This window comes from Cyprinodon tularosa, unplaced genomic scaffold (genome assembly GCF_016077235.1).
Source record: "Cyprinodon tularosa strain WSP-4 unplaced genomic scaffold, ASM1607723v1 ctg810, whole genome shotgun sequence".
Lineage (NCBI taxonomy): Eukaryota > Metazoa > Chordata > Actinopteri > Cyprinodontiformes > Cyprinodontidae > Cyprinodon > Cyprinodon tularosa.
The window spans coordinates 201,707-229,550 of NW_024039575.1; the positions used below are offsets into that span (position 1 = coordinate 201,707).

Genomic DNA, 27,844 nt, shown 5'->3' on the forward strand with positions numbered 1-27,844 from the left:
TCCATCCCTCTCCCCTCTCAGCTCTCTCGCTGTGAAAGCCTTTTTTTCTCCCTCTACCCACTGTGCCAGATAGGAGAGTGGTGAAGGAGCCGAAAGAAGAGTTGGAGGACAGGATTTGCCGTTCGGAAGAGAGAAGAAGGGGAGAGGAACCATGGCTACTCTCTCTGCCTTGCTGAAGACCTGGATAATCCTGCAAACCCTGTGCCTGGCTTTTGCCCAAGTGGTGAGTGGAAGGGAAAGGTTCTAATCATCTCGGATCAGTGCTGTAGAGGGATGAGGGCCTCTGAAAGGGGTCAGCAGGTTTTGGATGTCTCGTTGCTGTAACATTTTTGGATCCTTGTTTTCTAGTAGAAGTGATTGAGAAGTGATAAATAAACCAATAACATTAATCTCAGTTATTATTGAAAAGCTGATCCAGATCAAGGATTCATTTTTTCTTGTGCAAACAAAGCAAACTGGACTCTTCTTTGTGGATTATCAGTCTCAGGATGGATGGATCTTATATATTTAAAGCTGAAAATCTCAATTGCAGGATTGTTGAGTTTTTTGGGAATGTCTTTGATTTTTCAAGCAAACTTAGAAACCTCGTGTGCTCAATGTGCTCAGAGCAAACTCACACTTTGCCTATAGGCTGTAAAAGATGCCTCTTTATCCTCATACCTACATCCACTCTGGACTTTCTGCGTTCTTTTCCACCTTAAATGATTGCAGTTTTATTTTGAAAGAATAAATATGTGAAAGAAAGGCTAAGGTTAAAATATGAGGGACTCAGGTGGGTTGGTGGGGGTAAACAATGCCCCTCTCATGGCTCCTCCCTTCAACATTCCTCCTTAATTCCTCCACTTGTTTCTCATTTTTAACTTTGACATGTTGTGTTTAATAACTATTGCTGATTACTATTCTTTTCCAAATGATCTTCTAAAGTGGTTCTGTGGCTATGATATACTTATTTAAGTAGGTAAGGAAGTGTTAAGTTGTTTAGGGCAGGTAAGCATGTTGAAGAATTCCATATACAAAGATTTATCACTGTTTTGCACACATATGCATTTTAAGCATTTATGCATTATTATTTTGGATATGCTCTTCAAATTCATAAACTATTAAGGTATGATGGATTTTTTTTTCCCTATAACATTACTATATTTCAAATGTATAAAACTTTTCATTTGTTTTTCTTTCTGTCTGTTTTCCAGAGGGGTCCACCTGGACCTCAGGGCCTACCAGGTCCTCCAGGCACTCCAGGCTCAGACGGCATTGATGTAAGTATCCTTCCGCACAGGTTTCCTCAGTACACATTCTCACAAAGATGTGTATTGTCCAGGAGAAATACCTGATGCTTGCTTAGCATACAGTACCAGAGTTTTACCAGCAGAGGGAGCTCTAAATGAAAACACACAGTCACAAAAGGGCTCTGTTCCATCCCAGAGAGGGGTCTTTCAGAAGCCAAATACTGAGTTTGTGTCACAGTAATGTGATACATTTGAGATATTTAAAGGCAGGTTGTGTGAATAAAGCTGAGTTTTCAGTGCAGCTCTGACTGGGGCAGGAAAACAGCCTGGTTGTGTGAAGTTAAATACTTTGAAATGCTGGTTCTAAAATGAAAAATACAAGTACAAATACAAGTACAACTCTGCAGAACTAAAATGAATAAATGTTTTATAAAATTACCTGTTTCAGTTGTAATAACAGGCTTTCATTTTTTAATGAATAAAAAAAAAAAGGTTAAGTTAGAGTTAAAGGACTTGTAGATTCTAAAGACATTATATGGTTGATATTTCTATTTCTCATATTGATATAAAATGCTGAATATCAATTTTTATGACATATGGGTCCGAATCCCTGATTCATTTATGTAAATGCATGTATACTTTTTATTTTATTTGAGCAGATAGGCAAGAATCAAAAAATAGTACATGTCAGATTTTCAGTTTGTGCTATAGGACTAACCTACCTGTGTGTCTCTGCAGGGAGATAAAGGACCTCCTGGCCCCACTGGTCCAGTAGTGAGTTTCCACAATTTTTCTAAATAACAATCTAATAATAGTTAATTTGCAGTAATTTTAAAGTGTAATTTTCATGATCATCAATTCTTTTTCTGTCTGTTTTATTGTAGGGACAAAAAGGAGAGCCAGGAGAGCCCGGCCCTGACGGACCTCCCGGAAAGAACGGCATTGATGTGAGTAATTGTTGTGGGAGAAGTGTTTTATAGGTGGGATGTAAAACATTTCATAAAAAAATATATCACTCTTTTGAAATGTTAACACTGCAATGATTGTGAGGAAAATCTTGTATTATGAACTATTTATTTATTTTTATATAAATATATATATATATATTTAATATATTATATATTTTAAAAATATAACAAAACACTGTTTCAGTGTTACAAAATTATCTGGGTGGGCCCCATATGATATGAGTCTTATCGGGCTACCTTCAGTTTAACAGCTCCCTCCTCACCCCCGCTCTCTCCATTCATGTCCTGGTCGCTAATTCACTCACTGCAGCAGCAACGTCCACCTCTCCCTCTTTGGTTCTTTGAAAGAACTTGTTTATTTTGGGAAGTTTTTTCCATTCTTCCAGCAGCTCTTCTTTCCTTTTTCTTTTCTGGAATCCGCTTAAGTACCTCATTTTGGTATCAATTGTCTCTAACACATTTTACATAACGGTTATGTTTTTAATCTACGCTCTGGATTACCCACAATTCTAAGTCGTACTGTAAAAAATAAAATACTCAAATACATTGTTCTTTTAAGATCTTAATTGCGGTTTGTAACACATTATAGGAGTTATTTTATTTTTTTACCACCCCTCTAATGAACTATACACAGTTATTAACATAGTAATTAAAAGTACCACTGTCTGTTTTGCTATTGGTGTTGTGTTTATACGGCTCACCATCATGTTGAAATCTGCCATGTGTTGGGGTATAAATAAGGTTCGGTCAGTTAATCTAGTATCAGAGGGTTTAAGAGGAATTTTTTGTACCATTACATTTGCAAAGAGACGTCCTAGTCAGCAATTGCGTAGGAGGCCAACCAGGTGTCAGTGACTAAGCAACTTCATGCTCTGCTTACCAATAGTTACGCCATTGCTCATCGCCTGTGATGAGATGCAAAGACTCTTTAGATATGGAGACCCAAAGTAAAGCTAAAGCGCTTAGTAATTTAACATTTTATGTACACTATTACAGATACCAAAGTGATAATGCTATAATAATCTAAATACATTAAAGAAAATAAAATTTAACCTCTCTATTAAACTGATGTTGGTAGGTAATGTGTAGTCAAATGTGTTCTCCATCTAATCTGATTAAAATTAAAATGTTTTGCAATGTCTGGGCCGATATTTGGCTCAAGCTGTGCAAAGCTAATATTTTGTAAAACATGACACAAATGCATGGCACACTTTCAAAAGTGGATTTGTGATCATTTACTTAAAAAACAAGTGTTACTTTCATTTCCATCCCACAGTTATTGGCTACTTAATGCATCTCTATGGCATGCAATCATAATAACATGACCATAGAAAATTACTGAAAAAAAAAAAACTTCAACAACATAAAAAAACTGCACCAACTACTATGTACTAATGCAGTGCTCCATACATTGAAGCTTTTAGTGAGCTCAGACGGTGCTCTACACCAAAGTACTTGTTAAGAGGATAATTTTACTGCAGATCGGATTGACAGTAGTTGGACGTTAAAGTAAGGTTAAGAATAATACATTTCAAAAATAAAAACTGATCTCCGAAATATTAAATTGGTTTGTATCTACTTTATTGGCTGGGAGGATTACTATGTGTGAAATTGTTGTATCAATTCTCCAAACTGGTTTACATCGTTTTGGCTGCACTGATAAAGAAACTATTTAATGTATAATCATTTACAAATAATTGGTTTAGTTATTTAAATGTGTGGCAGCTTCTGAGGTAGGTCATAGCAGCTCCCTCCTTCCCTGGCACGGACAGTTTGGTCTCATTACCAAAAGATCACATGCTAAAGAGAGCTCACCCATGCATGAGTTCTTCAGGGATTTACCCACTAATCTGCTCTGGAATCTCAAGCACCTAACTCTAAAGTTTATTTCTCAGAAGGCTACCAGAATCAAGTCAGATTTAATCAGTTGTGTGGCTAACATAGTTGTAAGGTCATTTAAACCCCTTAGAAAGCACTGTGTAAGCAGAATGTTCCTTTGTGAATTTTTCTGTGTTTTACTGTCTTGACCTTACATAAAATAAATCTCTGTATTTTATGCCTTTCTTTCCATCTCCAGGGTTTGATTGGGGCAAAAGGTGACCGCGGACCAGTTGGTAACCCTGGCCCAAAGGCAAGTGTTTGAACAGTCAGCTAAATTGCATTTAGAAATACGACAGGACTACATCAATCCTGCAAATAAAAATCCAAGTGTTTAAAATGTCAAGTTCAAGGAAGAAAGAAAGAATAAATATATGACAGAAAGAAGAAATTGTTTTTAGTTTAATACATTTATGAGAAAATGTTTTTAGATTTACATCGTGTTTGATATAAAAAAAAAACTGTATCTGCTCTGTACCAAATGCTAAAATTAGATAAAACATAAGGCTTCATGTACTGTGTTTATCTCGCTTGAACGTCTAATGTGTGGAGCCCTATCAAAGACACATTTCTATTCCTTAGTGATAGAAAAGTTTCTATTCTATTCTATTCTATTGTTTTCTATTTTATTGTTCAATTGTCAGATAGACACATTTAAGTCAAGATATTCAACAGGCATTTGGAAATTTCTTTTTAAATTCAAAAGTTAATAGAGTCAAATTCAGTCAATTGATTTGACTCTTTTCACTTTTCTTTAGCACTTGGATAAAAAGCTGAAAAATTGGCATTTTGAAGCATTAAAGATCATTACAAGCTGCAATTGTGCAATGTTGTTCTAAATGCCTTTGACATCTCCTTTGTAAAGCACTTTTCTATTATGTCAGTAAGAGAGATTTGCAACAAAAGCCTTCACCTTATTTTAATCTAGCAAGCACCATCTAATGAATTACCTTTTTTTTTATCTGATTTAAATTTAATACTGATGAACCTTGGAGTGGAAGAAGATGACTTTCATTTCACCACTAATTTCCCAATACACTCACTAAGGATATTGTACCTTTTAACAAGGGTGTTAAAAAAAAAGCAATGTTAGGTATATTAGTAAGTTTAAAAATGTGGCACTTACAGTTTTTATTAAGGTGCACATTGTAAAGGTTTGGAAGGGCAATGCCCTCCATGTTTTTTTTTTTTTTTTTTATATATATCATTGTATATACTATGGTCTAAAGAACGCATGAGTTTATTTCTGTACATAAATGCTCTGCAAGTACAAAAACAATCCTGGATGGTTTTGGCAGATGTCCAACTAGAAAATCTATGAATTCTTTCACTGTTTCCTTCCAGTATATGTAGATCTTAGAAGGCTCATTTTTAACCCACCGATCATGTGACGTTCTTCCTTTGCAGGGTCAGCCAGGTCCAAGTGGTGAGCCTGGACGTCCAGTAAGTATCAATTTTTCAATTCCACACTACTGTAATGCTTATAAATGGAAATTAGAGCGAACTTTGTAATCTATGAATACTGCCTGAATGAATTTTAATGCAAAGTCTGTTTTATTGCGAGTAAACACAAATAACAAGTTAACCAATCAGAATAAAACAGCTCAATTAATTTAACTCTCTACTATGATGGGAACAAAGACATTCCTGAATTTCAAATTAGGCATCAGGATGGGACAGAAAATGGGATGTAATTGACTTTAAATGTGTCATGGTTTCGTTGCCAGAGGGGCTGATCTTTTTAATAAGATGCTGATTGACAGGGATTTTCACCCACATTACCATGGTTCTGGTTTAAAGCTGGTTTCTTGAACAAAAGGGTGATTTAACTGCACTTTCTTTGCTTAGATATAAGCAGAGATGGCAAAAGTATTCACTTTCTGTACTTGAGTAAAAGTACAGATACTTGTATTAAAAAATACTCTGGTAAAAGTGGAAGTACTGATTAAACTTCTTTACTCAAGTAAAAGTAACAAAGTACAGGCTTGTAAATTTACTTGAAGTATAAAAGTAAAAGTAGAAACAACTTTTTTCATGCCGTTGCCTACATTTTAAATGGATGTCTGCCAATAGGACTAGATCTCCGTTGTGTTCATTTTCAATCATCTCGTCGTCCATGCTACTATGCTAACGCCACCGCCACCAAGCTGCAATGATTTGCCGCCAATGAATACCGCCGAATCTGTCGATTCATCTTGTAGCGGTGCGTCAAATGCAACGTAGATTCCCATCCAATTATATTGAATTTGGTATTGATGATGTGAAAAATAACGGTAACTCCATTGAAATGATTCAAAACTAAAGTAACGAGCCAATTTTTTACAATGTAAGGAGTAGAAAGTACAGATATTTGTGTAAAAATGTGAGGAGTAGAAGTAAAAAGTCGCCATAAAAATAAGTAGTAAAGTAAAGTAAAAATATCAGAAAAATCTACTTGAGTACAGTAACGAAGTATTTGTACTTCGTTACTTCCCATCTCTGGATATAAGACATTTAACATGTGGTGGAAAAAAGCGATTTAAATGGACATACAGCTGACCGATTAGAAGTCACATTTTTTAAAAATGCATCAGAATTGATGCAACAAATACTTAAAGCTTTTCTGAAAGGTAAGTGGGGTCCATGGTTTGTAGTAATTCTTTATCTGTAAAGTATGCTTGATAAAAATGAGTTTGAGTGGAGTTAAAAGTAGAGATAATTTAATGCATGCATAAAAGCTCACAATGTGTTTATGGTTCTGTTGCTGAAGGCGACAAAATAAATTTAGTACTACCAAACACATTTAAATTATTTTTTCTAATCCATTTTCTTTTTATTTCTCTTATAACTGATTAGAACAAATAATTGTTAAAGATAGAACGATTGCCACCTAATTTTACAGTTTGTCCATGGCATATCTCGGTAATTGTGACAGCTTATTTACCTAGACCTGATGAACCACTAATGGAAATGACCTGTATGCTAGATATTGCACTGATTTTAAATGACTGCTAAGATGCTTCAAGCAGCATAACAAGATGTATAATGTTTAATATCTTCAAAGTGTCTTTATTTAAACCTAATATTGTATACATGTATGTATGTATTTGCTGGACACAAAGAGATTGATCAGTCAAGTTTCTTTCCATAGGATTTAAACACACATCACAGTATACCTTTGTAAAAACAGCTCATGTTTAAATTTGATTTTCCTCAGAGTAGTTTGTCAAATTTAACTTCTAACTCACTCTATTTTCAATGGTTGTTACTTCACATTAGTGTTCAGCTTTTGTAAATGAGAAAACTCTGTTATATGTTACTTAAGAAATGAGTTATGAGCGAGAGAATCAATCTGACATGTTAGTTCATGCAGAGCTGCTTTATTAACTAGCATATTGAATCTCAGCTGGTCTCATATAGCAACCTCCCTCGAAGACTTTGTTGTTTTTTTTTGCCCAAATGTCTAACCAGCTGTGTCTGCCCCATTTTAGCTCACTGAAGCCAGATGTGACATATGCTGCCTTGCATTTATTATAGAAAATATTCAAACACATTCTTACGCATATTAAAATGAGCCATTCATTCAAACAAACCAGTGGAAATCCACATGTAAGACAGTCTGGAAGCACTAGGTGGTGCTCTGTGTCCATCTTTCTCACACCCTCCAGCAGAAGTTAGGTAATTCAATGTTATGCATGGGTGAAACACAATTAGTCAATCCTTTATTCAGCTTTATGGAGTGTCCTGTTTAGGGGGGCTGTGCTGTTCATCCAGCTTTCTAGAGCTGCACTGATACAAAATCCTGCCCAATGGGCTAAATTACCTAAATGAAGGCCTGATTCCTCCTTTAAATTGTTTATAGTTTGTTCTAAGTAAAAGACTAAGTATACAATTTTCTTGGCTTCTGTGTTTGTGCAACCTGTTGAGCTTGCATCAATACATTAAACATTTGTTAATTAGATAATAACAAGTAATGATTCTACACTTCACAAATGATCTGGAAATAAGCAAAAAAATTTAAATTAATTATATTTAGCCTTAATTTGAGCAGGTAATTTAGAATATTTGCCAATGGAATGAGTTTTTTGCTTTTAAAAAGAAGATCTTAATGCAATTTTTATTTCTTATTTCAAATGTAAATTTTCTTGTTCCATTGGAAAAGTGTCTCACTCCCTCAATTCAAGAAAAAAGTCACTTACTTTAAGAAAAAAATGACTTATTGAGTCAATTTTTGACTTAGACAAATTTTATCGTCATTTTGTATACCCAGATGGGTATATAAAACGAAATTTTGTTTTGTATACCCATTGTGTACAGCTTTCACAACGTTTCCATTCCATAAAGTGCAGCAGTAATCAAATGTAAACAGTTTGGGAGAAAAGACATGATGCAAAAATGCATTGATATGGAAGTTCACAACATTAATAGATAAGGTGCAAATAGGCAGAATTTTGGTTTGGCATCAATCAGTGTGATGCAGAGTCTGTTACATGATTTTTGCTGAGTATTCATTAATTAGCCTTTTGAAACAGGGTGCTCTGATGGGTAATTCGATTTTGGTTTGTATTAAACCCCCTTACTCTTTCTTTCCACACAGGGAGTTGGTCTACCAGGTCTGGCTGTAAGTAGCATGATGACTTTTACAAAGAAAAATGTTCACGTTTAAGGTATTTGCTTTCACATCATTTGAATTAAAATGAAATAAAATTTAAATGCTCTTTAATATGCATCATCTACAGGGTGCACCAGGGCCAATTGGCCTTCCAGGTCAAATTGGACCACCTGGACCAAAGGTGAGAAGTCAGTTTTTAGCCAAGTATCTTCTGCAAGATCAACATTTGAATATGTTTTCTTTTTTTAAATATATATTACACTACAAAATACATAAAAAGCATGCTCTTGTCATTTGCAACATGTCTCTCTGTGATTTGTTGCAGATAAACAGTACGGGTTTAACATAAATGAGTTAAGATGGAATCAAAAGGTTTTCTATGAGCATAGTTAACATAGTCTTAAATTTTAACCAGTGCATTGCAAAACCTTATGTTAACAGCAGTTCATCACAACCAGTTCCAGGCCTCACAGAGGAATAGATTTTTCTTATTACCTCATACTGATGGTGGCGTTGAAAGCATTACTATGAGATTCTGGTGTCACAGTAGAATGGAAGGCTTTTCTCTTCTACTGTGGAAGCGGCAATACATCAAAACCAATTGCTGACCTTGCAGTATTATTAAAGGTTCATATTATTGCTTCAACCTTTTGCTACCAGCAACTCATAGCATTATTTTCCACACTTGCAGTTAAATAGCAGGTTCTGGGCCTTGTGGTTCCATCAGTGCTATCAACCAATCAGCACGCTTACAGAGAAACAAAGAGCTCTCATTACTGTCTCCTACGGTAGTTAGAACAAATAACAACAAACTGATGTCTGCAGCAGAAGATAAGCTTTTTCTTGCTGCATTTACATTGTGATAGCAATGAACTGCAACCATCTAGTAGTCGAATAAATAATTATTGTGATCATTCACCAGCTTGAGTTGTTAGGAAGGTATTTCAACCATTAAGCGGACCAGAAGTAGAACAGAAACCACTTTTAAATATCACCACCTTGAGGCTGCATGAGTTCATTACACCTAACTTTAGAGGAATGATTAAATGCCTACAGTAGAATTGCTATTTTATGGTTGTGCTGTTCTTTTTACATGTTGTTGCAGGTGATGAAGCAGACTGAAAATGTTTTATCATTATCTCTCTTCTATCTCCTCTTTCTTTCATCTTTTCCTTCCTGTTTTTCCTCTTCTGTTCTATTTACATTGAAGTGTCCATATAATCTGTAAAACCCCCTGCATAATTATAATAAAGCAATTTATATGCATGAAACAAGTGGAACACTATGGCAATAGCCGTACTGCTCCACTTGTGAAAGTAGAATCTGTTGGGCTCTTTTTGGCATCAACACAATTATTCTTATTGCCGCATCACCAGACAGGACACTGTTAAAAAAAAAAAGAAAGAAATGCTATTTTATTATTACAGCGCTGAGTTTTAAGCCCTTTTTTAATATTTGTAGCTATTTTTTTAGATATTTAATCCTATTTTTATTTTATCTCTAGTTAAAAGAAATATCTTTCTTTTTTAAAGATTCAGCGGTATTTGAAATGTTCTATTTCTCTTTAGGAGGTGTTTTATATTTTTATATATGTCTTTTTAATCTCTTTCTGTGTTCTATACGTGCAATTTCACCCGGGTTTTTCCAAAAATTATCATTATGGATTCAGACCAATAATTAAGATTGACTCTTGAGTTTATTTCCTGTTTTTGTTTTTATAGGGTGTGTTGGGACCACCAGGTGCTCCTGGACTCCCTGGACCTCCAGGCAAGCCAGTAAGTGTTTTTGTTTAAAAAAATTTGAATTTTGAATAAATTGAATCTGAAACAACAATTAAGCGGTAATACATTAAAATAAAGTGAGTATGAATTGAGTTTTCATATACTGGTTAATATAACAACATTTTTATGTACATAAAATAAACAGAAATTCTAACTAAAACAGCTTGACTGTTTTGTGTCTAAAACGTATTATAAAATCTGTTTTTCATAAATCTGGAGCATTTTTCATTTGTTTTTTTTTGTTGTTGTTTTTTTTTTACCTGTGGATAATTTAATTGTATAGTTAAGCTCCTATTATTCACACCCACAGCAGTTATAATTTTACCAAATGAAGTACAAGCACAATTAACCAAAAGGCTGATGACCAGCTTTTTGATCTTTTTGTATGTTTCTATTTGTAATCGGATTGATAGTTCTAACTGATCTCTGTTATCTTTAGATCCCTCCATAGAATGTTCCTCAGTTTTGAGTCAAAATAGCGACTGGGCCAAAACAAATCACTAATATTATTATTAGCAAAAAATTACTTTCAATTTTATTTTTCCAGAGCCATGAGAGTTTTAGGCTTTATGATTTGCCAGCCCTTCCTTTTAGACGAACATTAGTTCTCTAATAGTGAGTTTTTGGCTAATCTACAAGTCAAATATTAACCACTGTGTTCTGCTTGGAACCACTTTAAATTTGAGAATTTCCTATTCCGGTGTACATTAGATTTAATTAGGCTTATAGCTCATTCAGGCTAATTGAAAAAGCCTTATGTTACTGAATGGGATTACAGGGCAAAATTACAAGCCGTAACAAAGTGCTAAGATTGATGATTGTTTATTTAAGCAGAAGCAGCAGTTGATATGTTTGTTCTCTAAATGCATGAAAATACCTTCTGTACACACAGCGAGTTGTTTGTACAGGTCCCAGCAGACAGAAAGTGACGAGGCACCAGAAACTGTTGTGAGAGTTAGACTCTTTGGTGTGTGTGCTCCCCTGTGTGCGTCTCTGAGCCTCTTTAAGGAGGCGCGGGGAAGAGGGCTGCGGGGAGGAGGATGAGGGAGTTGGGCAGATGCAAGTGTCTTCACCTAGAAGGATGTCCCTTGCCCTGGGGAGAGTATTTGTTTAACTTTAGTGCTTTCCTAGGACAAATAAACCCCTATTATATCAGTGTAGTGTCTCATCCGACTTCACCAGTAATACATAAGTCTCTAGAGATTCTACAGTTCTTAAGTTAATCTAGAAGCTGAGAGATGGAAAGATAGAGAGATGAATTGCTAGAAATAATGGGCAGAGTGCTGACTTGGCACTGGAGAGAAAAGGTAACTCTTTGCCAGCTGAGGCCAGCAGACTTCCCTCATCATGTGTCCAAATATTTGCCCAGGGTCCCCCAGGGAAGTTTATTGGTCTTGACGAAGGCAGTGCAGACTTGCAGGTAAACATTTTCACATCTAGTTCCTCAATATTTTTTTTGCAATATTTCACTTTTGCTTGGTTTTTATATTTTCTTTAAAGAAAAATTAACTTTCATCTATATTTTTTCATCTCACCAACAGTGTCCTCTCAACTGCCCGGCAGGACCTAAAGGCCCCCAGGGACTGCAGGGTGTGAAAGTAAGGTTTTTGTCTTATTATTTTCTGATATTAACTTTGCTGCAGCAGCATCCTGAATATGCACTGCTCTCTAGGGACACAAAGGACGCGCTGGTGCTCTTGGAGACCCTGGCAGCATAGGGCAACTGGTGAGCCGCACGCTACACAAGTACCTATGCATGTTTATGTTTTGCAGTGTTTCACACTCAGTCGCTGCTGAGAATCACAGGAGGCAGGGATTAGTTCTAATGAAGCCCCCTGAGGCACATGACTGCACTAATCTGGCTGCGATTAGTCAGGCTGGCCCCCGAACCTGCATTCTGCATGCAGTGTGCCAGATGAAAGTGGTGGTGAGGAGCCAGGTACATGAAGGAAAGGATGAGAGAGTCAAGGTTCACACAGACCTCTCACCTCATCGTTTTAAGCAGAGGTAATGAGCAGACTGAGGGCTCCTAGGGAGCAGCTAGCTGAGTCCGAGGACTTAGCCTCTGATCTTCCCACACAATGAACCTTCTGGCTGTGCTTAGATGCTAAAAAAACACTCAGCTCACCCTGTAACCACTCCACACAAGCTCAGCCAGGATTTCAGAGGGTCTGCCTTGACTCAAGGTTGCGCTGTCTTTTCTTCCTCTTAAAGACACCCGCCAGGAGCTGTTAACATCTCCAGCAGCTGCTCAGACTAAGACTCAGATGTTAGCTGAGGAGAAATGTTTCACTTCCTGCATGCTAAATCACTTCTAGATAAAAGACTGAGAAGGCCTCTTATCTTTATCTCTTCAACGGCAGTTAATGTTTTGGATAGAACACATTTGTATTAATGTTGGACAACTGTTATAACACAGCTGACTAAAGATTAAAATATTCATTCAAGACAGCACCTCTTACATATACGGGTATTATGTGGTATTTTACGTCTAGATATGACTTCAACCTAAAAAATGAGCTGACAATCTCAATGATAACTCTCTAAGAAAGCAAACAAACTGCTACCACATAGAAGCTAATTTACTTTTCTTAAGTACTTTTGCAAGCAATTAGGTAATCAAGTGACTCCTGATTGTTTTACTCAATGATGCTCCTTTCTATATTAATAAAAAAAAAAAGATTTTTTTTTTATATAAAGTTGATTAATTTGAGAAACTCCTTTTATAAAGTAAATCAAACTGCATGCATTAATGAGACATAAACTGATGTTTCCATGCCTATTTTGTTTATTATCAGGATTTTTTTTACCTAAAGTTAATGAAAAAATACCAGTCAACTTTAAAATATGACATCTAAGCCAATGCTTTTAGTGGGACGATATGCAATGGTATGCAATCCCATCAATTTAAAATGTTACCCCTTAGCATACTGGGACTTTTCTCCACCATGCAGCACTTATAGAACTTCTAATCCCATCTCCACTCTGCCCCATCTCCCACCTCCTGCACCCCGTCTCATCAGTCTTGTAGCTGATGCACTGATAAAAAAAATTGATCCGAAGAACCCATTTTTTAGGTAAAACACTTTTTTAGTGCATTCATGAGTCTGTAAGAGTTTCAGATAAGTGAGGAAAAGTGGAGGAAAATGATGATGGCTGTGATGCCTAGCTGCCTCTTAAAGGACTCAAACGAACTGGAGCAGAGTTGAAGGATAACAGCATGACTGTCATGTAACATGACATATATTTTTAGTTGTTCTTATAAAAATAATCAGCTTTACACTTTTTTTCCTGAATTTATACCATGATTATTATAATTATGATTTTTCACAAGCCTAAGGTTTTGGTGCCCCTCTGATGGCACCCTGGAAACTGTGCCTGCCATCAGACTGCTGAATGTTGTTTCAAGTGGGATTTAAAAAAAAAAAAAGCTATGAATGTTGAAAACTAAATCATATACCAGTTTTATGTTTACATTTTATCACTGCTGCCTACATTTTATCACCTGCTGCACTTTAAAAATGGTAATGTATTGAGAGCTGCAGTGATGGAAATTTCTTTTTGTATACACTCTTTGTACAAAATGACACTTAAGTCTGTCTAAGCCTAAGTGTGTGAGACGTGCAAGGAAAATGGCATGGGCTCGTTAAGGCCAGGAAGGTTTCATAGCATTTTTTGATTTTCCTCTTTAACTTTAGCTGCCATTAAAAATTTAGTTTGTTTTACTTAGAATACTCAACAGCATTGAAAACATGTACATTACAGAGTGTGGATGATAATGCAGTCTCTGTAAAAACAGTTTTATGAAAGAAAATGTCTAAATAAGTTTCATATATTCATATATCCATCTCATAAGGGGCTGGCAGCCAGTAAGCAGTCTATGGGTGAAAGGTGTTGTACAGTTTGGACAGATCAGTGCCCCATCGCAGGGCAAACGAGAAACCAATACAGTTTGATTACCCATGTGATTCTTCAGGGATTAATTATCAAATAGGGGTAAAAAACATTTTTTCAAAGCCAATTTCATCTTTTTTTTTCTTCTGAAAAGATTCCAAAAGATTCCAAAATTTGCTATAGTATGCATGCTTAAAACAACTAACCTTTGAAGGGGAGCATTAAGGTTTTCCATTTGCAGTAATAGAAATCTGATGATCACATGATTGATGCAAAGAGTGGTTGTAAACCCTGTGTGGCAAATGACAATAGTGAATCACTTAGCAGAGCAGTAAGGTATAAATCAGGCATTAGTAACTTTAACTGCTAAGAGTTGTTAGTGTGAATATACTGAACATTGTTTTCAAATAGTTCTTAGATGTAGAATTTTTTATTTTTTTACTTCTTCTACTGTATTACAGAAAACAGCCAAAATTGCAGGGAAAAAAGTATATACTCTTAAATATCAACACATCCTAATTTGTTAAAGAATTCTGTTTTATTATCTGCTTAATTTTTACTCAAAATTGAAAAATTTAAAGTTCAAAGTTGCAGAAATTAACCGAAAGTTCTATAAAATTTAAAATTCAAAGTGTAAAAGAGAGAAGTCTCTCAGCTACCTCACCTCAAAATCCAATATGGCTGACTAGCAGGTAGAAATGCTTACTAAGAAAACTAACTACACTTTTAAATAAATTGTTGAATCCAAGGAAAACTAACTTTGAGTGTCCATTCTTCACTGAAGATCTGTAATTAGTATTTACCCATTAATTACATAAACAATACAACTTCATATGATCTTGTTCTTTGAAATAATAGTGTTAAAACATTATTAAAAAAACACTGACACATATTTAGAGGCATAATAAAATCTTTAAAATTATTCAGCAGAGGTTAACTATCTAAGATTTACAAACGCTGTTTGTTAAAGAGCATATATAATATAAAAATCCAAATTTAAAGCTGGGAATGTAGTTAAAGGTTGGTCAATCAGATTCCAGTCCATAACAACAACTACCAATATTTAAGTTAAATTTCCCCTCTGGAAATTTCACAGTAGAACAGCTCTGACCCTTTTTAACTCCAACCCATTTTCCATTTACTAGCAATGTACCTTGAAGTCCATGTGTTTGTGAGGGAAATCGGGATGTGTGAGGGCAAATTTGGATTGGTCCATTAATTTTTGATTAGCTTGCTCTAGCTGGCTAATTAGCTTCAGCTCGAACTCTATCAAGCTTGACTCAGCCAATACAAAGTATGCAACCATCAAAGGTCAGTTAGCGCATCTAAAGCAACCTAAAAGTGCCTTCAAAAGTATTTTCTCTCAGTTTTGAAGTTTTTTTTAGGTGAAATATCATGGAAAGAAAATATAAATGTTTCTTTAAAGTTTAGGAAAATGTGCTGTCTAGTAACAATCTCAGTTTTCTCTTTCTTCAACAGGGACCTAAGGGAGATATTGGTATTTCTGGGGAACAGGGCATCCCAGGACCCCCGGTAGGCTGCACAATTTACACTAGTTAACTGACATGATTTTTTTTTCAACTTATAATAACATCTTAATTTACCAAAACTCACATGAACATGAACTCACATTCATGTTAAAATGCAACTCTCTGTCTAAATGTATACCATTCTCTTTAGGGTCCAATCGGTTTGAGGGGCTATCCAGGAATGATGGGTCCTAAAGGAGAGGCAGTAAGTTCCATGTTTGTTTCTTCAGTTTAGATGCAGCCTTATCATTTGTTTATTCTGTGGAATCATTGCGATTCTAATTCTGCAACAAGAAGGCAGAACCAGGCCCAACACCTCTACACAAACACCATCCATTAGCAGCAATGGGGACATATGGAAATGATGCTAACACAAATCTTTCTCCTTCTCTAATGACTTGGGGTTGTCCGGGTCCACGGTGACTCCATCTGTAGTTAATGATCCACTGTAGCCATCCATCTTACTGTTAACATTAGCTGAGTTAGCCAAGTTAGCATTTCGGCTACGAGCCAAAATAAGAGTGGCTGGCTCTCTGTGGTGTTCCCATTAGTGAAGTGAGTTAAGCACTAATTGTCCCTTTATCACAATAAATAATAGACTTCTTCAGCTTTACTCTTACTCTGATATCAATTGATTGATGGCGCTTTGTTGTTCTCTCTGCCAGGGTCCTCGTGGATACAAGGGCATTGTCGGACCTGTAGGAATTCCTGGACCTCCTGTGAGAAGATCCTCACACTCACACCCACTCCCACGTATTTGAAAATGAGGTTCAAAATAGTCTACATGTCTCACTTCTCTTGCAGGGGGAGGAGGGACCCCAGGGGGCACTTGGAGACTCCGGAGAAAAAGGAGACAAAGTTGGTGAAACCTCTTAAACTAATTACCAAACACAAATATCATTCGGGAAAACTTGACTGGATTTTGTGATTCTGCTCTTGGCACTGGCATTGTGAAAATACTGGGAAAAAAAAACTTTTTGCTGCAGGGCGGGCGAGGAATCCAGGGTCCACAGGGGGCAGTTGGCAAAAAGGGGGAGAATGTGAGTTAAAGCTTTGCTTATTTTGTTCATTGATTTTTGAAAAAAAATAGGCCAAAGTCCTTTAAATCATCTACATGCTATTCCAGGGTCTTCCAGGTATTGATGGAAAAGATGGAACACCTGGCATTCCTGGAATCAAGGTAAGCTTGCACCTGCGTCTGTAATGATCAAGATCTGGATTAAAGATGCATGTTTACCCTTTTTTATGCTGTATTTTATGCAGGGTTCTCCTGGCCAACCTGGAATGCCTGGCAACCCTGGTCCTCAGGGGACAGCAGTGAGTGATATTTCATAATAGTGTCAACCAAATGTTAACATGTACCAGAAACCCTTTCTTGATCTTTCATTTTACACCATCAAATTTCCATTTTTTTTTTTTTCTTAGACTGTTATGTGCTCAAGAATATAAAGTGGGACGTAATTGTGCAATTTTTTTACAAATAAAACAGACAGTATGACAGAATGGTATGACTGCAAACCATGAGAACTCCGGATTTGCTACAGTGATTCAGAGGTCAGGTGCTAAATCTGATTAGAACAACACTATTAGTTGTGCACTTAAAATATCTGGCCTTTATGGGAGAATTAGAAGAAAATAAACCATTAAACAATTGTGTTCATAAAAGATTAATGGAAAAGTAACACAGGATTTCACTTAGACTACAAACATCATGCTGAAATGATTAAACATGCTTTACAAGAATAGCTGATCAGTCTGATGGGTTGGATAGAGGTGCATACTATAGAGATATTCTGTAGGAAGAAATCATGTTTGGTGTAGCCAGAACCGTAACGTGGAAATGTACGTTCAAGCATCAAAATAACACTAAATATATATAGCTGCACAGCTAGTTTAAATAATAAAGCACATGTTAAAATTCAAAGCCCCAATCATGGGCTTCAAAGTCTAGTCCTCAAGGGCTTCCATCCTGCTACTTTTAGATGCATCTCTTCTTTAGTCTAACGGCTGAATTCCCTCAGCATACAGGCTGATTCAGAATAGTGAAAATCGGTGAAGACATAAGGACACTTTAAGTGGAAATGCATCAGCGGTCACCATGACAAGTGTCAGACAAACAGTTCTGGCAGTAAAGGAGGTAGGAAAAGGAAGCACGATGCTTCCTGTTGATGGTCCATTTAGTATAGGAATCTTCTTAATATCCTTCTCTCACATGCAAGCTATGAGTTTGCTTACAATCCTTTTTGTGACAGAATGTGTAGGTACAGTCCATCTTGTGGAGCTAAATAAAGATAGATTTTTTCATGACATGTACTATGGTTGACACATGCAAATGCATCTTCTTATATTTTGGGTTCTATAAGAGAGATATTCTTCCATTCCAGGCTTTTGTGTAACTTCATCACCCATGTATGTTTCCATCAAATTATAATGTATGTAAGGCTGAAGGCGTTCCTGATTTAACAGAGCAGCCCAGAGTTTCTTTTCTACCCAGAATAGTGTCCTTAGTGTTGATGCTGCAAAAGATGAAGGGATATGAGCAAGGATCAGGAGCTAAGAGCCACAATTGGCCCTGTTTGGAATCAGCCTCAGCTGTGCAGCGGTCGGGTAACAAGCTACTAATATAATTCAGGTTTTTTGGAGATGGGATGCATCTTAAAGTTGTATCTAAAAGCCAGTTAAAAATATGTAACAAATAATGTCCTATAAGCATTGCTATCTTACTGAAGTATTTGGCAAATTTAGTTGAAATTTGTAATTGTTAATGCATGCTGAGCAACAGAAATATATAAATTTGTACTCCAGACTTTATATACTCGTTGTAACTCAACTTGTTGACGTACAGCACATAGGCCTACTTTTCTTCTCAGCTGGAGAAAAGAAGCAATGGAAAATAAAGAACAATAGGTCGAAGTAAATCATTATATTTTGAACTTCAGCTCTGTTTTGTGGGCAGTCATCCAGGGTAACAGAGACCCTTTGATCCTCTCGGTTTTAAAATACAAACCACCTTGAAATGGCAATCCCCTGCCTCAGCAGACTATTTATCACTATGAAACTAGTGGGAGACACAAACGTGCATGTTTGTGTGTGCAGGCATGTGTGTCCTTGAATTATTTTGACTAAGGGGTAATGGAGCATGAGATGCACACTCTACTGTGTGAGTACTGATGTGAAGCTTAGGTTGCAACAAACTCAAGTAGTGGAACTTAGCCTGTTTTTGAATTTTTTTGTCATACACTTAAAAAAAAAAAAAAAAAGAAAAGCCTTTAGCCCTGGCTCTTAAAGGTTGCTTTATTTTCTCATCAGAAATATTTGCAGCCATATTGACAGAAGTAGTGCTTGCACTGTAAGTTATACTCTCTACAAATTATAAATCTGTATTAATCCTGCCTTTAGGGCTTACCTGGTACACCAGGGGCAAAGGGAGAACCTGGAGTAAAGGTATCATTTGATATTCTAAATTGATATTCTAAACTTACAACATATTTCTTCATATTTCTGTTTTATATTTTTTACTGCATTCTGTTTACCTTACAGGGGGAAACTGGACCGAGAGGCCCTGTTGGCATGCCTGGTACACCTGGTCCTTTGGTAAGCATGGGGAACATTTTTAGGAATCATTTTCAGAATATTAAGCTTAAATTTGATACAACCTCGAGAAAAACTTTATTTCTTGTATCACTGTTAGGGTGAACCAGGTATTCCTGGAGAGCCAGGTATGGCAGGAGTCCCTGGACCTAAGGTAAAAATTAGTAATGTCAATAATAGTAATAATTGTTATCATAATTTCCATAGTGGCATGATTGTAAGTTAGACATTCAGTATATTTTTATTTCAATAAGTGCTTTAAATTTTTGTCCCTATATAATATAAAATTTGATATGAATTGATAAATAATCATATAATCCAAACGTAACTTACTTAGGACAGACAGCTGACTTTAAACTACTTCTGCAGGGTGACAGAGGAGAGCGGGGACCAGTAGGACCACAGGGACCAGTTGGCAAGCCTGTGCGTTTCTTTTTCTTAATTAATTAATTTATTTTTCATAATTTTTGTGAAGATAAATATGGGGTGAATATTGAACACCATGTTTATATTTTCCAACAGGGAAGCAAAGGAGAAAGAGGGCCAATTGGTATCCCTGGTCCACAGGGACTTACTGGAACTAAGGGTGATCGGGTCTGTGAGGAATTTTTAAAAGACAAAATACACATGCAATATTAGCCATAAAATTGCATAAACATAATGCATATTGTAAAGATCTTGTACCATGATGTAGTTTAGCAGACCTGTCCATTGGGGGCAGTATTTACCTATGAGAAAACTTAAATGAGGTTCACTGTAGATCATTGAATAAGGCAAGCAATATAAATGTTAATCCAAGTATCCTCATCTTCCTTGTTGTCAGTGGCCTCAATCAATATTAGTTTTTGTGTATTTCGATGGAGAATATACTATATTCTAAATTTGTCCATATCTCTCCTACCAGGGGTTTCAAGGAAAAGTTGGTCCAAAGGGAGATGTGGTAAGTAGAACTTCCTGCTTCTTTTTAAAATGTTGGTTAAAGAAAACTAAGCGCTCACAAAATAATTTCCCTTCATGCATCATGCTTTCTTCTGCTCCTAATATTTTTCTCTCGGTTATATAAAGGGCGACCCAGGCGTTGAGGGATTGGCTGGTGAGAAGGGTGAAAAGGTAAAGATGGGTAAAGCACAAAGTAAAGCAATTTCAAGGTTCTTCTTGAGAGAACCACAACAAAGTCTTTAAAAAGTACATTTTCTTTCTTAAGATAAGAAGTTTTATACAAAGTAGTTGGCTGAAGCAGAGTGATGTATAGCAAAAAAAATCAGAAACCCATTCAGAATTAGAGAAAGTGTGAATTTAAATACAAATGCACATAATATTCCAGATAGCAAGAGAACTATCTTTGTAACAAGGTAGCAGCAATTCAAACCAAGACAAAGTTTTAAATTCATCAAATTCTTTGGCCAATAGTACACTCCTCAGCTAAAGTATGCATTTCTTCTGAAATATCATATATCAATTTACAGATTTACAGACTGTTATAATGGGATTATATTTGGTCCAGTAATATTTTTCATTAAATGATACGCTTAATCAGGTTTGATTCTTTACAATAACTTTTTTAAGTGAGCTAGCAGATATGAGGATACTTATTAAATGACTTTTCTTCATAATTTGATAATCAAAATGTATTGAGTATACAGTATGAGAAAACTGTAATGACCAGAAAACGGAAGACCCAGAATTCAACCAGAACAACAAGGGATGTTTTTTTTTTTACATTTTATTGGAATGTGAAGCTACGGTAGGTCGATAGGGCTTCACCAGAGTCCGCAACCAGAACTTCTGGAAGGATGTTGGACAGCTGAGTGTCCAGACAAAAAGGGGGATGTTTCTAATGTTGAATTATGGCTCACTAGCCTTCATTGTGTTTTAGAACAGGCTTTGAGAGTTTATAAAGATGTTTGTTGGTGTGTGACATCACTAATGAACCTCAGAAGATTCCAAAATCCATCCAGACTGATTTGAAGGAATCCCTCTTTGAAAGTATATAATTGGTCCAAAGTAACGTACAGGGTCAGATCCGTGAGAGCAGAGTCAGGCATTAAGATCAAGGGGAAAATCAGACTTCTGGGTCTAAGAAGATGTCCAAAGTCAAGACCAGGTGATCTGAGAACCAGAGACAATCCAGGGGAGAATCCGAGAGAGGGGTCAGGGCACATATTCAAAAACATATGACAGGTCCGATAGGTTTTAGGCAGGCTAGGAGAATCGGGAGGGAAGCAAAGGGAGTGTGGCATAGAGGTTAGGGCATTGCGATTGGAATCCAGAGGTTCTGAGTTTAAGCTCCACTCCCACAGACAGACACTCTTGGTCCCTGAGCAAGACTCTTAACCCCACACTGCTCCCGGGGTGCCGCACAATGGCAGCCACTGTAACCCCAAGGGGTAGTTAAATGCAGAGAATTCAGTTTGTTGCTCTGTACTTGTGACAGTGTAATGACAATAAAAACCTGAAAAAAAGGAGGCAGAATCAGGCAGGCATTTAACAGCAACACTGAATTAAACTCACCAGTGGTTCATAATATTTTGGAACTAGTGACTGGTCTGAGAACAGGTTATGTATTCATTTGAGCTGGTGAATCACATATATTTGAAAATGTGAACAGCAATGCAAAAATAAGTCGAATTTTAACAGAAAATTGTGAACGTAGCCTTGGTCAATTTGCAGCAGCTGTCCGCTGGGCATGAGCAATGATGGTGGCTTCCATGATAGTTTCCTCTTTGATGTGAACACCATCGCAGATTCACAGAAAGAGAAAGATATCCTCTGAATTTCTGTCCTAAAACACTGTAGGGTGTGGGACTCCATGCCTGTAAGAGGGAGGAGGGGAGGCAGGAGTTCTGCAACAGTAAGATTTGTTTTAGCCAAATGTATCCTCCCAACTCAATGTCCAAAATTAAAGATTTGAGTTCACCTGAATGCCATGGAATAGATAAACTTGTCAACAAGACACATATAGGCAGAGTAAGTAATAAAATAGCACCCTTTACTTGAAAATCTGACAAAAAAACCAAACAACATTTGAAAAGGATGCACATGGCAGACCTGCAAGTCTGAAAAAAAGACATTACACTCAAGCTAAACTAAGAGGCTGTGGCAAAAGGAAATAATCCCTGTGCTAAAGCCACACAACTTGAATTTTAATGATTATTTACACATTCCCTGCAAACCGACTGACCAACTGTTTCCCTTCTCTTTACTTTGATGTTTTTTTATGTAGTATAAAATTTCAGTAAAAACATTTGTGCACTGCAAAAATGTTGTTGGGAGGTTTTTAAATCTTATGCAGGACTAGTTCAAGTTATGACTCTGACTTGGTCTTGTTCTTTTTGTTTTTTGTTTTTTATGTATGCAGGGTTTGTCTGGTGAGCCTGGGCCCAAAGGACAGGTGAGTGTATTACATGACTAGTAGACTATTTTGTTGACTTTTCATCAATCTATACTTCTGAGCAGGGCCTGAAGTTAACTTTTTTGCCCACTGGTCATTGTGATTTATTCATTTTTTTATTATACAAATGTTTTTAAGCCTGACATAGAGGTGGACAGATCAGAATGGTTTAGAATGATTCTTGAACTTGTACAGAATAAACATTAAATTGCTGTGCGGTTATTAACCAACTAAATCTTGTTTGTGACTAGACCTCTATAATTTCAACTGTATCTGACCCGTTGTGACTAGCATTTATAACAGAAAATAGCAGAAATAAAAACACAATGGTCTCCTTTTTTAGCTAACAACCAGCTGCACATCTAATTACCCATGCATCTTTGTCATTGTTCGTAATGAGGTTCAACTCTTTTTTTTTTTTCTTTTTTTTCAGATTTTTATATTACATCAATTTCAAAATAGGATTGATAACATTGTACATGTTATAAGTTTATTTTGCTATTCAAGACAAGTCTAATATTCTGATTAAATAATGTTTTGGTAAGCAAAAATAATTAGATAATTGGCAGAATCCAAACCATATTTCACTGTAATGCCATGGTCAGGCAACGATTGGGAAACCCTTTCACAGAGCGAAGACTGAGGGTCCTGAGTTCTCAAATGATAGGAGCAGACACTCCCCACTGATTTCTCCACTTCCTGGGTTTTCCACAGCGTCTGGTCTGATCTCACTTTCTTTGAGCCGTACATACAGCGATTCTGACAGCGCATCTTGTTTGTTGTGAGAACAGCCAGCCGTAAACCTTGCCAATGCTTTCCAACTCACATAAAAAAAAACAATCATCTACAGTATTTTAAACTGTCCTCATCATCATCTTTCTTTTGGTCGGTCACAGCCTGTGGCCTCTTCATGGCAGCTCAATGTCGCCACATTTTGTTTAAAAAATCTAAAAACAGAGCAAGGCTTGCTTAATAAAACAACACTTTGGTGTCAATTTTATGCCCTGCTTCTGAGTGTTCTTTTCTTTACAGCAAGGAATTAGGGGAGACACTGGACACAATGGACCCACTGGAGACCCTGGTAAACCAGGGGACCCCGGACCCCCTGGACTGCCAGGTCCAAGGGGACTTAATGGAGAAAGAGGAGTACCCGGCATGCCAGGAATTGAAGGACCAGCTGTAAGTTTGGTTTATATCTTTCAGTTTAATGCGGTTAATGAGATGCTGAGGCTTTTTTTTCCATCTTTCTAGGGCCGTGACCCATCTGACCAACATATTATTGAAGTGGTGCTGAAGATGTTGCAGGGTGAGCATCAGTACCTGATAATACATGTTTGATGTCTGTAGGATAGATTGGCTCATTTCCTGAAAAGGGCTTTCATCTACTGCGCAGTCAGTTGTTAGCATCAAAGAATGATTTTTGCTGTTTTCTGGTACAGAGAGGCTGCAAGCAGTAACAGTAAGTTCCAAGAGGGCTGTGCTTGGTGGTGCGGGTGTAATGGGTCCTCCTGGGCCCCCTGGGCCACCAGGAGCACCTGGTCCTCAGGGGCCACATGGCCTACCTGGCCCCCGTGGTATCCCTGGCATGATTGGAGGACCTGGGCAGATTGGAAACACGGGTCTAAAAGGTAAAACTAATCTACATTGGAGTTCCTATTTACATATTTCCTATATGTTATGCTTATGTCTGTTATATCTTCTTCTCTTCCCAGGAAAGAGAGGGCCAAAAGGCCAGAGAGGAGATCCAGGTAAACCTCACCCAGGTCAACCAGGACCTCCTGGGATACAAGGTAAAAAAGTCCTTTTCTAAGTTCTACTTATCTAGTTATAGTTAACTGTTTGTTTCCCAGACATAGCCACCTATAGAGCCAATTTACCATTACCTTTACTAAAGTATGCTATATGCAATGGAAAAACAGTATTTATGGATCAGTGCTTTTAAACTTCCAGTCAGCCTCAGCAGAGGGCTGTTACCTTTGAATCTGCTTTTGCTTATCAATACATTTTTGTTATTCAATAACTACTTGAAAGCAGTGTGAAAATCTCCCTTGTAAATCTGAAATAGACTTCTAAGCATAGAAAGAAACTATAAAAAGCAGCCACTACCCATTTATCACCTCTTGAATAAGAATTTGCAATGCTTTTATTGGTTTTTATGAAAACAGTCTTAAATGGTTTATCATTTAAAATGAAGAGTCTAGGTTTTGCGTTTGCTTTTGAGCCATGGAAGCAAACATGGACTGTGTCCTTAATTTGCAAAAAAAAATGCAACCTCTTTCTGTTAAGGTTTTATTATACTGCATTTAAGTCTTTGCTCATTGGAACAAAAAATCGTTTTTTTTTTTGTTTGTTTTTTCTGAAATAAATTTCAGAAGCAAATCCAATAACATATCTGTGAGGATTCTCAGTCATTCAGGTCATCGTCAAGTTTGAAAAAGTTCAGTCTAGGAAACTGGATGCAAAATCTTTTAGAATTTCTCATCTCATCCAAGAGGCTTCTTCAGTTCTAACTAGTGGTGGGGAGCCATCAGAACCTCCTGGTGACCATTAAAATCCCACAATGAGTCCAATGCGGCCACTCCAGTGGGAGGGATCAAAGCCACCTTTTCTACCCCCTAATTGTTTGTTAGACCCACAGTATATTAAGCTTAGTGCTCCCCACCACTAGTTAGAACTGAAGAAGCCTCTTGGATGAGAGGCGAAACATCTTCTAGAAAATGTCACGTCCAGTTGCCTAAACTGAGATTTTTTAAGCCAAATCCAATAAATTCTCTTAAACAAAAAAAATCAAAGTCATTTAGAACATATGTAACTATAATTATAAATTTTACTTACATTTTCTTTATTGTTTTTCTACTAAATTTTGATAAGGACAATGCTCTTGAGAAGCTGCCACTGGATATGAATATTTTCAATTTGATATTTTTTCTAGAATCAGCACAACAGTTTTTGATAGTTTTTAGTCTTTTAACCACACAGAATTTTTTTCCACAAATGTTCTTCAACATGGCACCTGTCTACTCCAGGTTTTGCGTCTATAACTGACAATTCCCTAAAAACATGTTCAAAGAAGGCTGAGTGCAGTGTGAACAAAGTCAATTATGTCTGAATCATGTCCAGATCATAAAAAAATCCAAATCTCAAGCTGTTATCCTAAATTATTTTGTCATTTCTTCAATATAAACATCTTCTCCCAAAGAATTATTCGATATTTTCTAACAGGATTATCAGCAGTCTAAATTTATTCCACTGTACTCTGAAGATGGATTTTCCAAATGTATATTACTCATCTACGACCTGTTCTATCAATTAGTGATTCTGTGAGGATTCATTACTTTAAATTTTTTCAATATGCATTGCAGAAAAGTTTGAATTCAGTTAGATTTCCGTCAATGGAAAAATTTCCATGTCATGGTTCATTGTTCATATTTATTTATTCACAGTATTTTTAGCTGCAGCAACCTTTTCACCTTAGTACTACATAAAAGCACATTTGCACTGTGTATACTGTGGCCTTTTATTTACAATTTAAAATGTCTCTTAAAAAATTAATTGCACAAGGGAACCAGTGGTAAAGAAGATAAAGGAGACAATAAGGCAAGTAAAGGACTTGACATTATGTCATTTGCTAATAGATAGGATCCTAAAAGGCATTTTAAAGGCATCATTAACTCCAGCACTATAACTGAAGCTCTTGATCGGGATGTGAGAAGATTGCAATAGTACAAACTAATTCAAGTTAAAGGACATTTATTCCGTTCTGCTAAGATAACCACAAGTTAAATGTATAAATGTACTCCCTTATTAATTTGATCATTGTATCTGTTTGGGTTTCAGTCATCAACATGCAAACCACTCAAGATATTTTTTCTTAATCTTCTGCATTAACAGGTCCTCCTGGTGTTGATGGTGTTGCTCGAAATGGTAGGCATGGTGAAAGAGGACCTCAGGGAGCAGCAGGCGAGCCAGGTCGTCCCGGTAAAGCAGGGCCCCCGGGTCTCCCTGGGTTCTGCGAAGCGGCAATGTGTCTGGCTGCATCAGCATACACCTCACCAAGATTACAAGAGGCAGGGACGATCAAAGGACCCAATTTTTAGAGAACCCTCTCTCTAAATCAACTGCTGGGGAGGGAGTGAAAGAGGAAAAAAAGTGACTGCTCTGCTTAGTTGGACAATATCGGGAAAAGAGAGTTCGGGGGCAATGATAGTGACTGGATGTTAAGGCCCCCCCGACTCTACTGAATATTAGAATTTGAAGTTTTTCCCTGTGGGATGTCAAGATCTTAATCCCACATGTCACCATGACAACAGCAGTTCACAGCCACCCACATCTTTAAGAAGTCTCCAGTGTTTTTGGATGATGTCACTGTCAGAGCCATCCAAATACCATATTCCTTTTCTAGCAGTGAGAAGGGATCAGATTCAAGCTAAAACTTTATATTTCTTTCTACCACACTATATAGGCTGGGGGATTTTGTGAGATGCACAATTTTGCAAAAAAAATAAAAATAAATAAGGTGAAATGTGCATTTCTTAACATTGTCTCTCAGATAGTTAAGAGTAGATTCAATGATTTGTTTGTTTTGAAGGTCAGATTCCCTCTCTCAACTGGATCATCAAATGTTAAAATTTACAGAACGGACCAATAAATAATTGCAGCCTTCATTTTCATTCAGTAATGTATTATAAAACATATTTCCTGTTCTGTAAGCTTGAGTAAAATCCTTGATATAACTCATGTAAATTGCTTACTCCCTCCTCCAATCCCCCACTTTCTACCTAAGTCTCATTTTAGAAACTAACAACAAGTTTTATCTCTTTCTCTTGTTGCCTGGCAACAGGATATCCTGAAAGGCACTCCCATCTCCCACAATGCAGTGCTGTAAATCTTTGTAAATGTGTGTTGATTGTTATGTGCAAGAATAACGTGCAGATCCTTCAAACTAATGACTTTTCCATGAAACAATTAGTTAACGGTTCAAATGTGCTATAA

The 27,844-nt window shown here is 36.7% G+C and overlaps 1 protein-coding gene across 2 annotated transcripts; it reads left to right on the top strand.

Annotated features, from left to right (window-relative positions):
- col9a2 (procollagen, type IX, alpha 2) lies at window positions 1-27,794 on the top strand. 2 transcript variants are annotated; one of them, XM_038271925.1, is made up of 32 exons: window positions 152-223; window positions 1,194-1,259; window positions 1,968-2,003; window positions 2,114-2,176; window positions 4,275-4,328; window positions 5,483-5,518; window positions 8,652-8,675; window positions 8,794-8,847; window positions 10,388-10,441; window positions 11,817-11,867; window positions 11,989-12,045; window positions 12,120-12,173; window positions 15,821-15,874; window positions 16,022-16,075; window positions 16,536-16,589; window positions 16,675-16,728; window positions 16,857-16,910; window positions 16,997-17,050; window positions 17,134-17,187; window positions 19,270-19,314; window positions 19,411-19,464; window positions 19,562-19,615; window positions 19,831-19,884; window positions 19,984-20,055; window positions 20,366-20,401; window positions 20,527-20,571; window positions 22,820-22,852; window positions 23,885-24,031; window positions 24,104-24,158; window positions 24,292-24,480; window positions 24,565-24,642; window positions 26,744-27,794. In XM_038271925.1, the coding sequence occupies exons 1-32, from the start codon at window positions 152-154 to the stop codon at window positions 26,947-26,949; spliced, it is 2,067 nt and encodes a 688-aa protein (XP_038127853.1). In that variant the 3' UTR covers window positions 26,950-27,794. The 2 variants fall into 2 exon arrangements, with proteins under 2 accessions (XP_038127854.1, XP_038127853.1); XM_038271926.1 differs by lacking the exons at window positions 1,968-2,003; window positions 2,114-2,176 and having other exon boundaries at window positions 1-223.
- The last annotated feature ends 50 nt before the right edge of the window (window positions 27,795-27,844 follow it).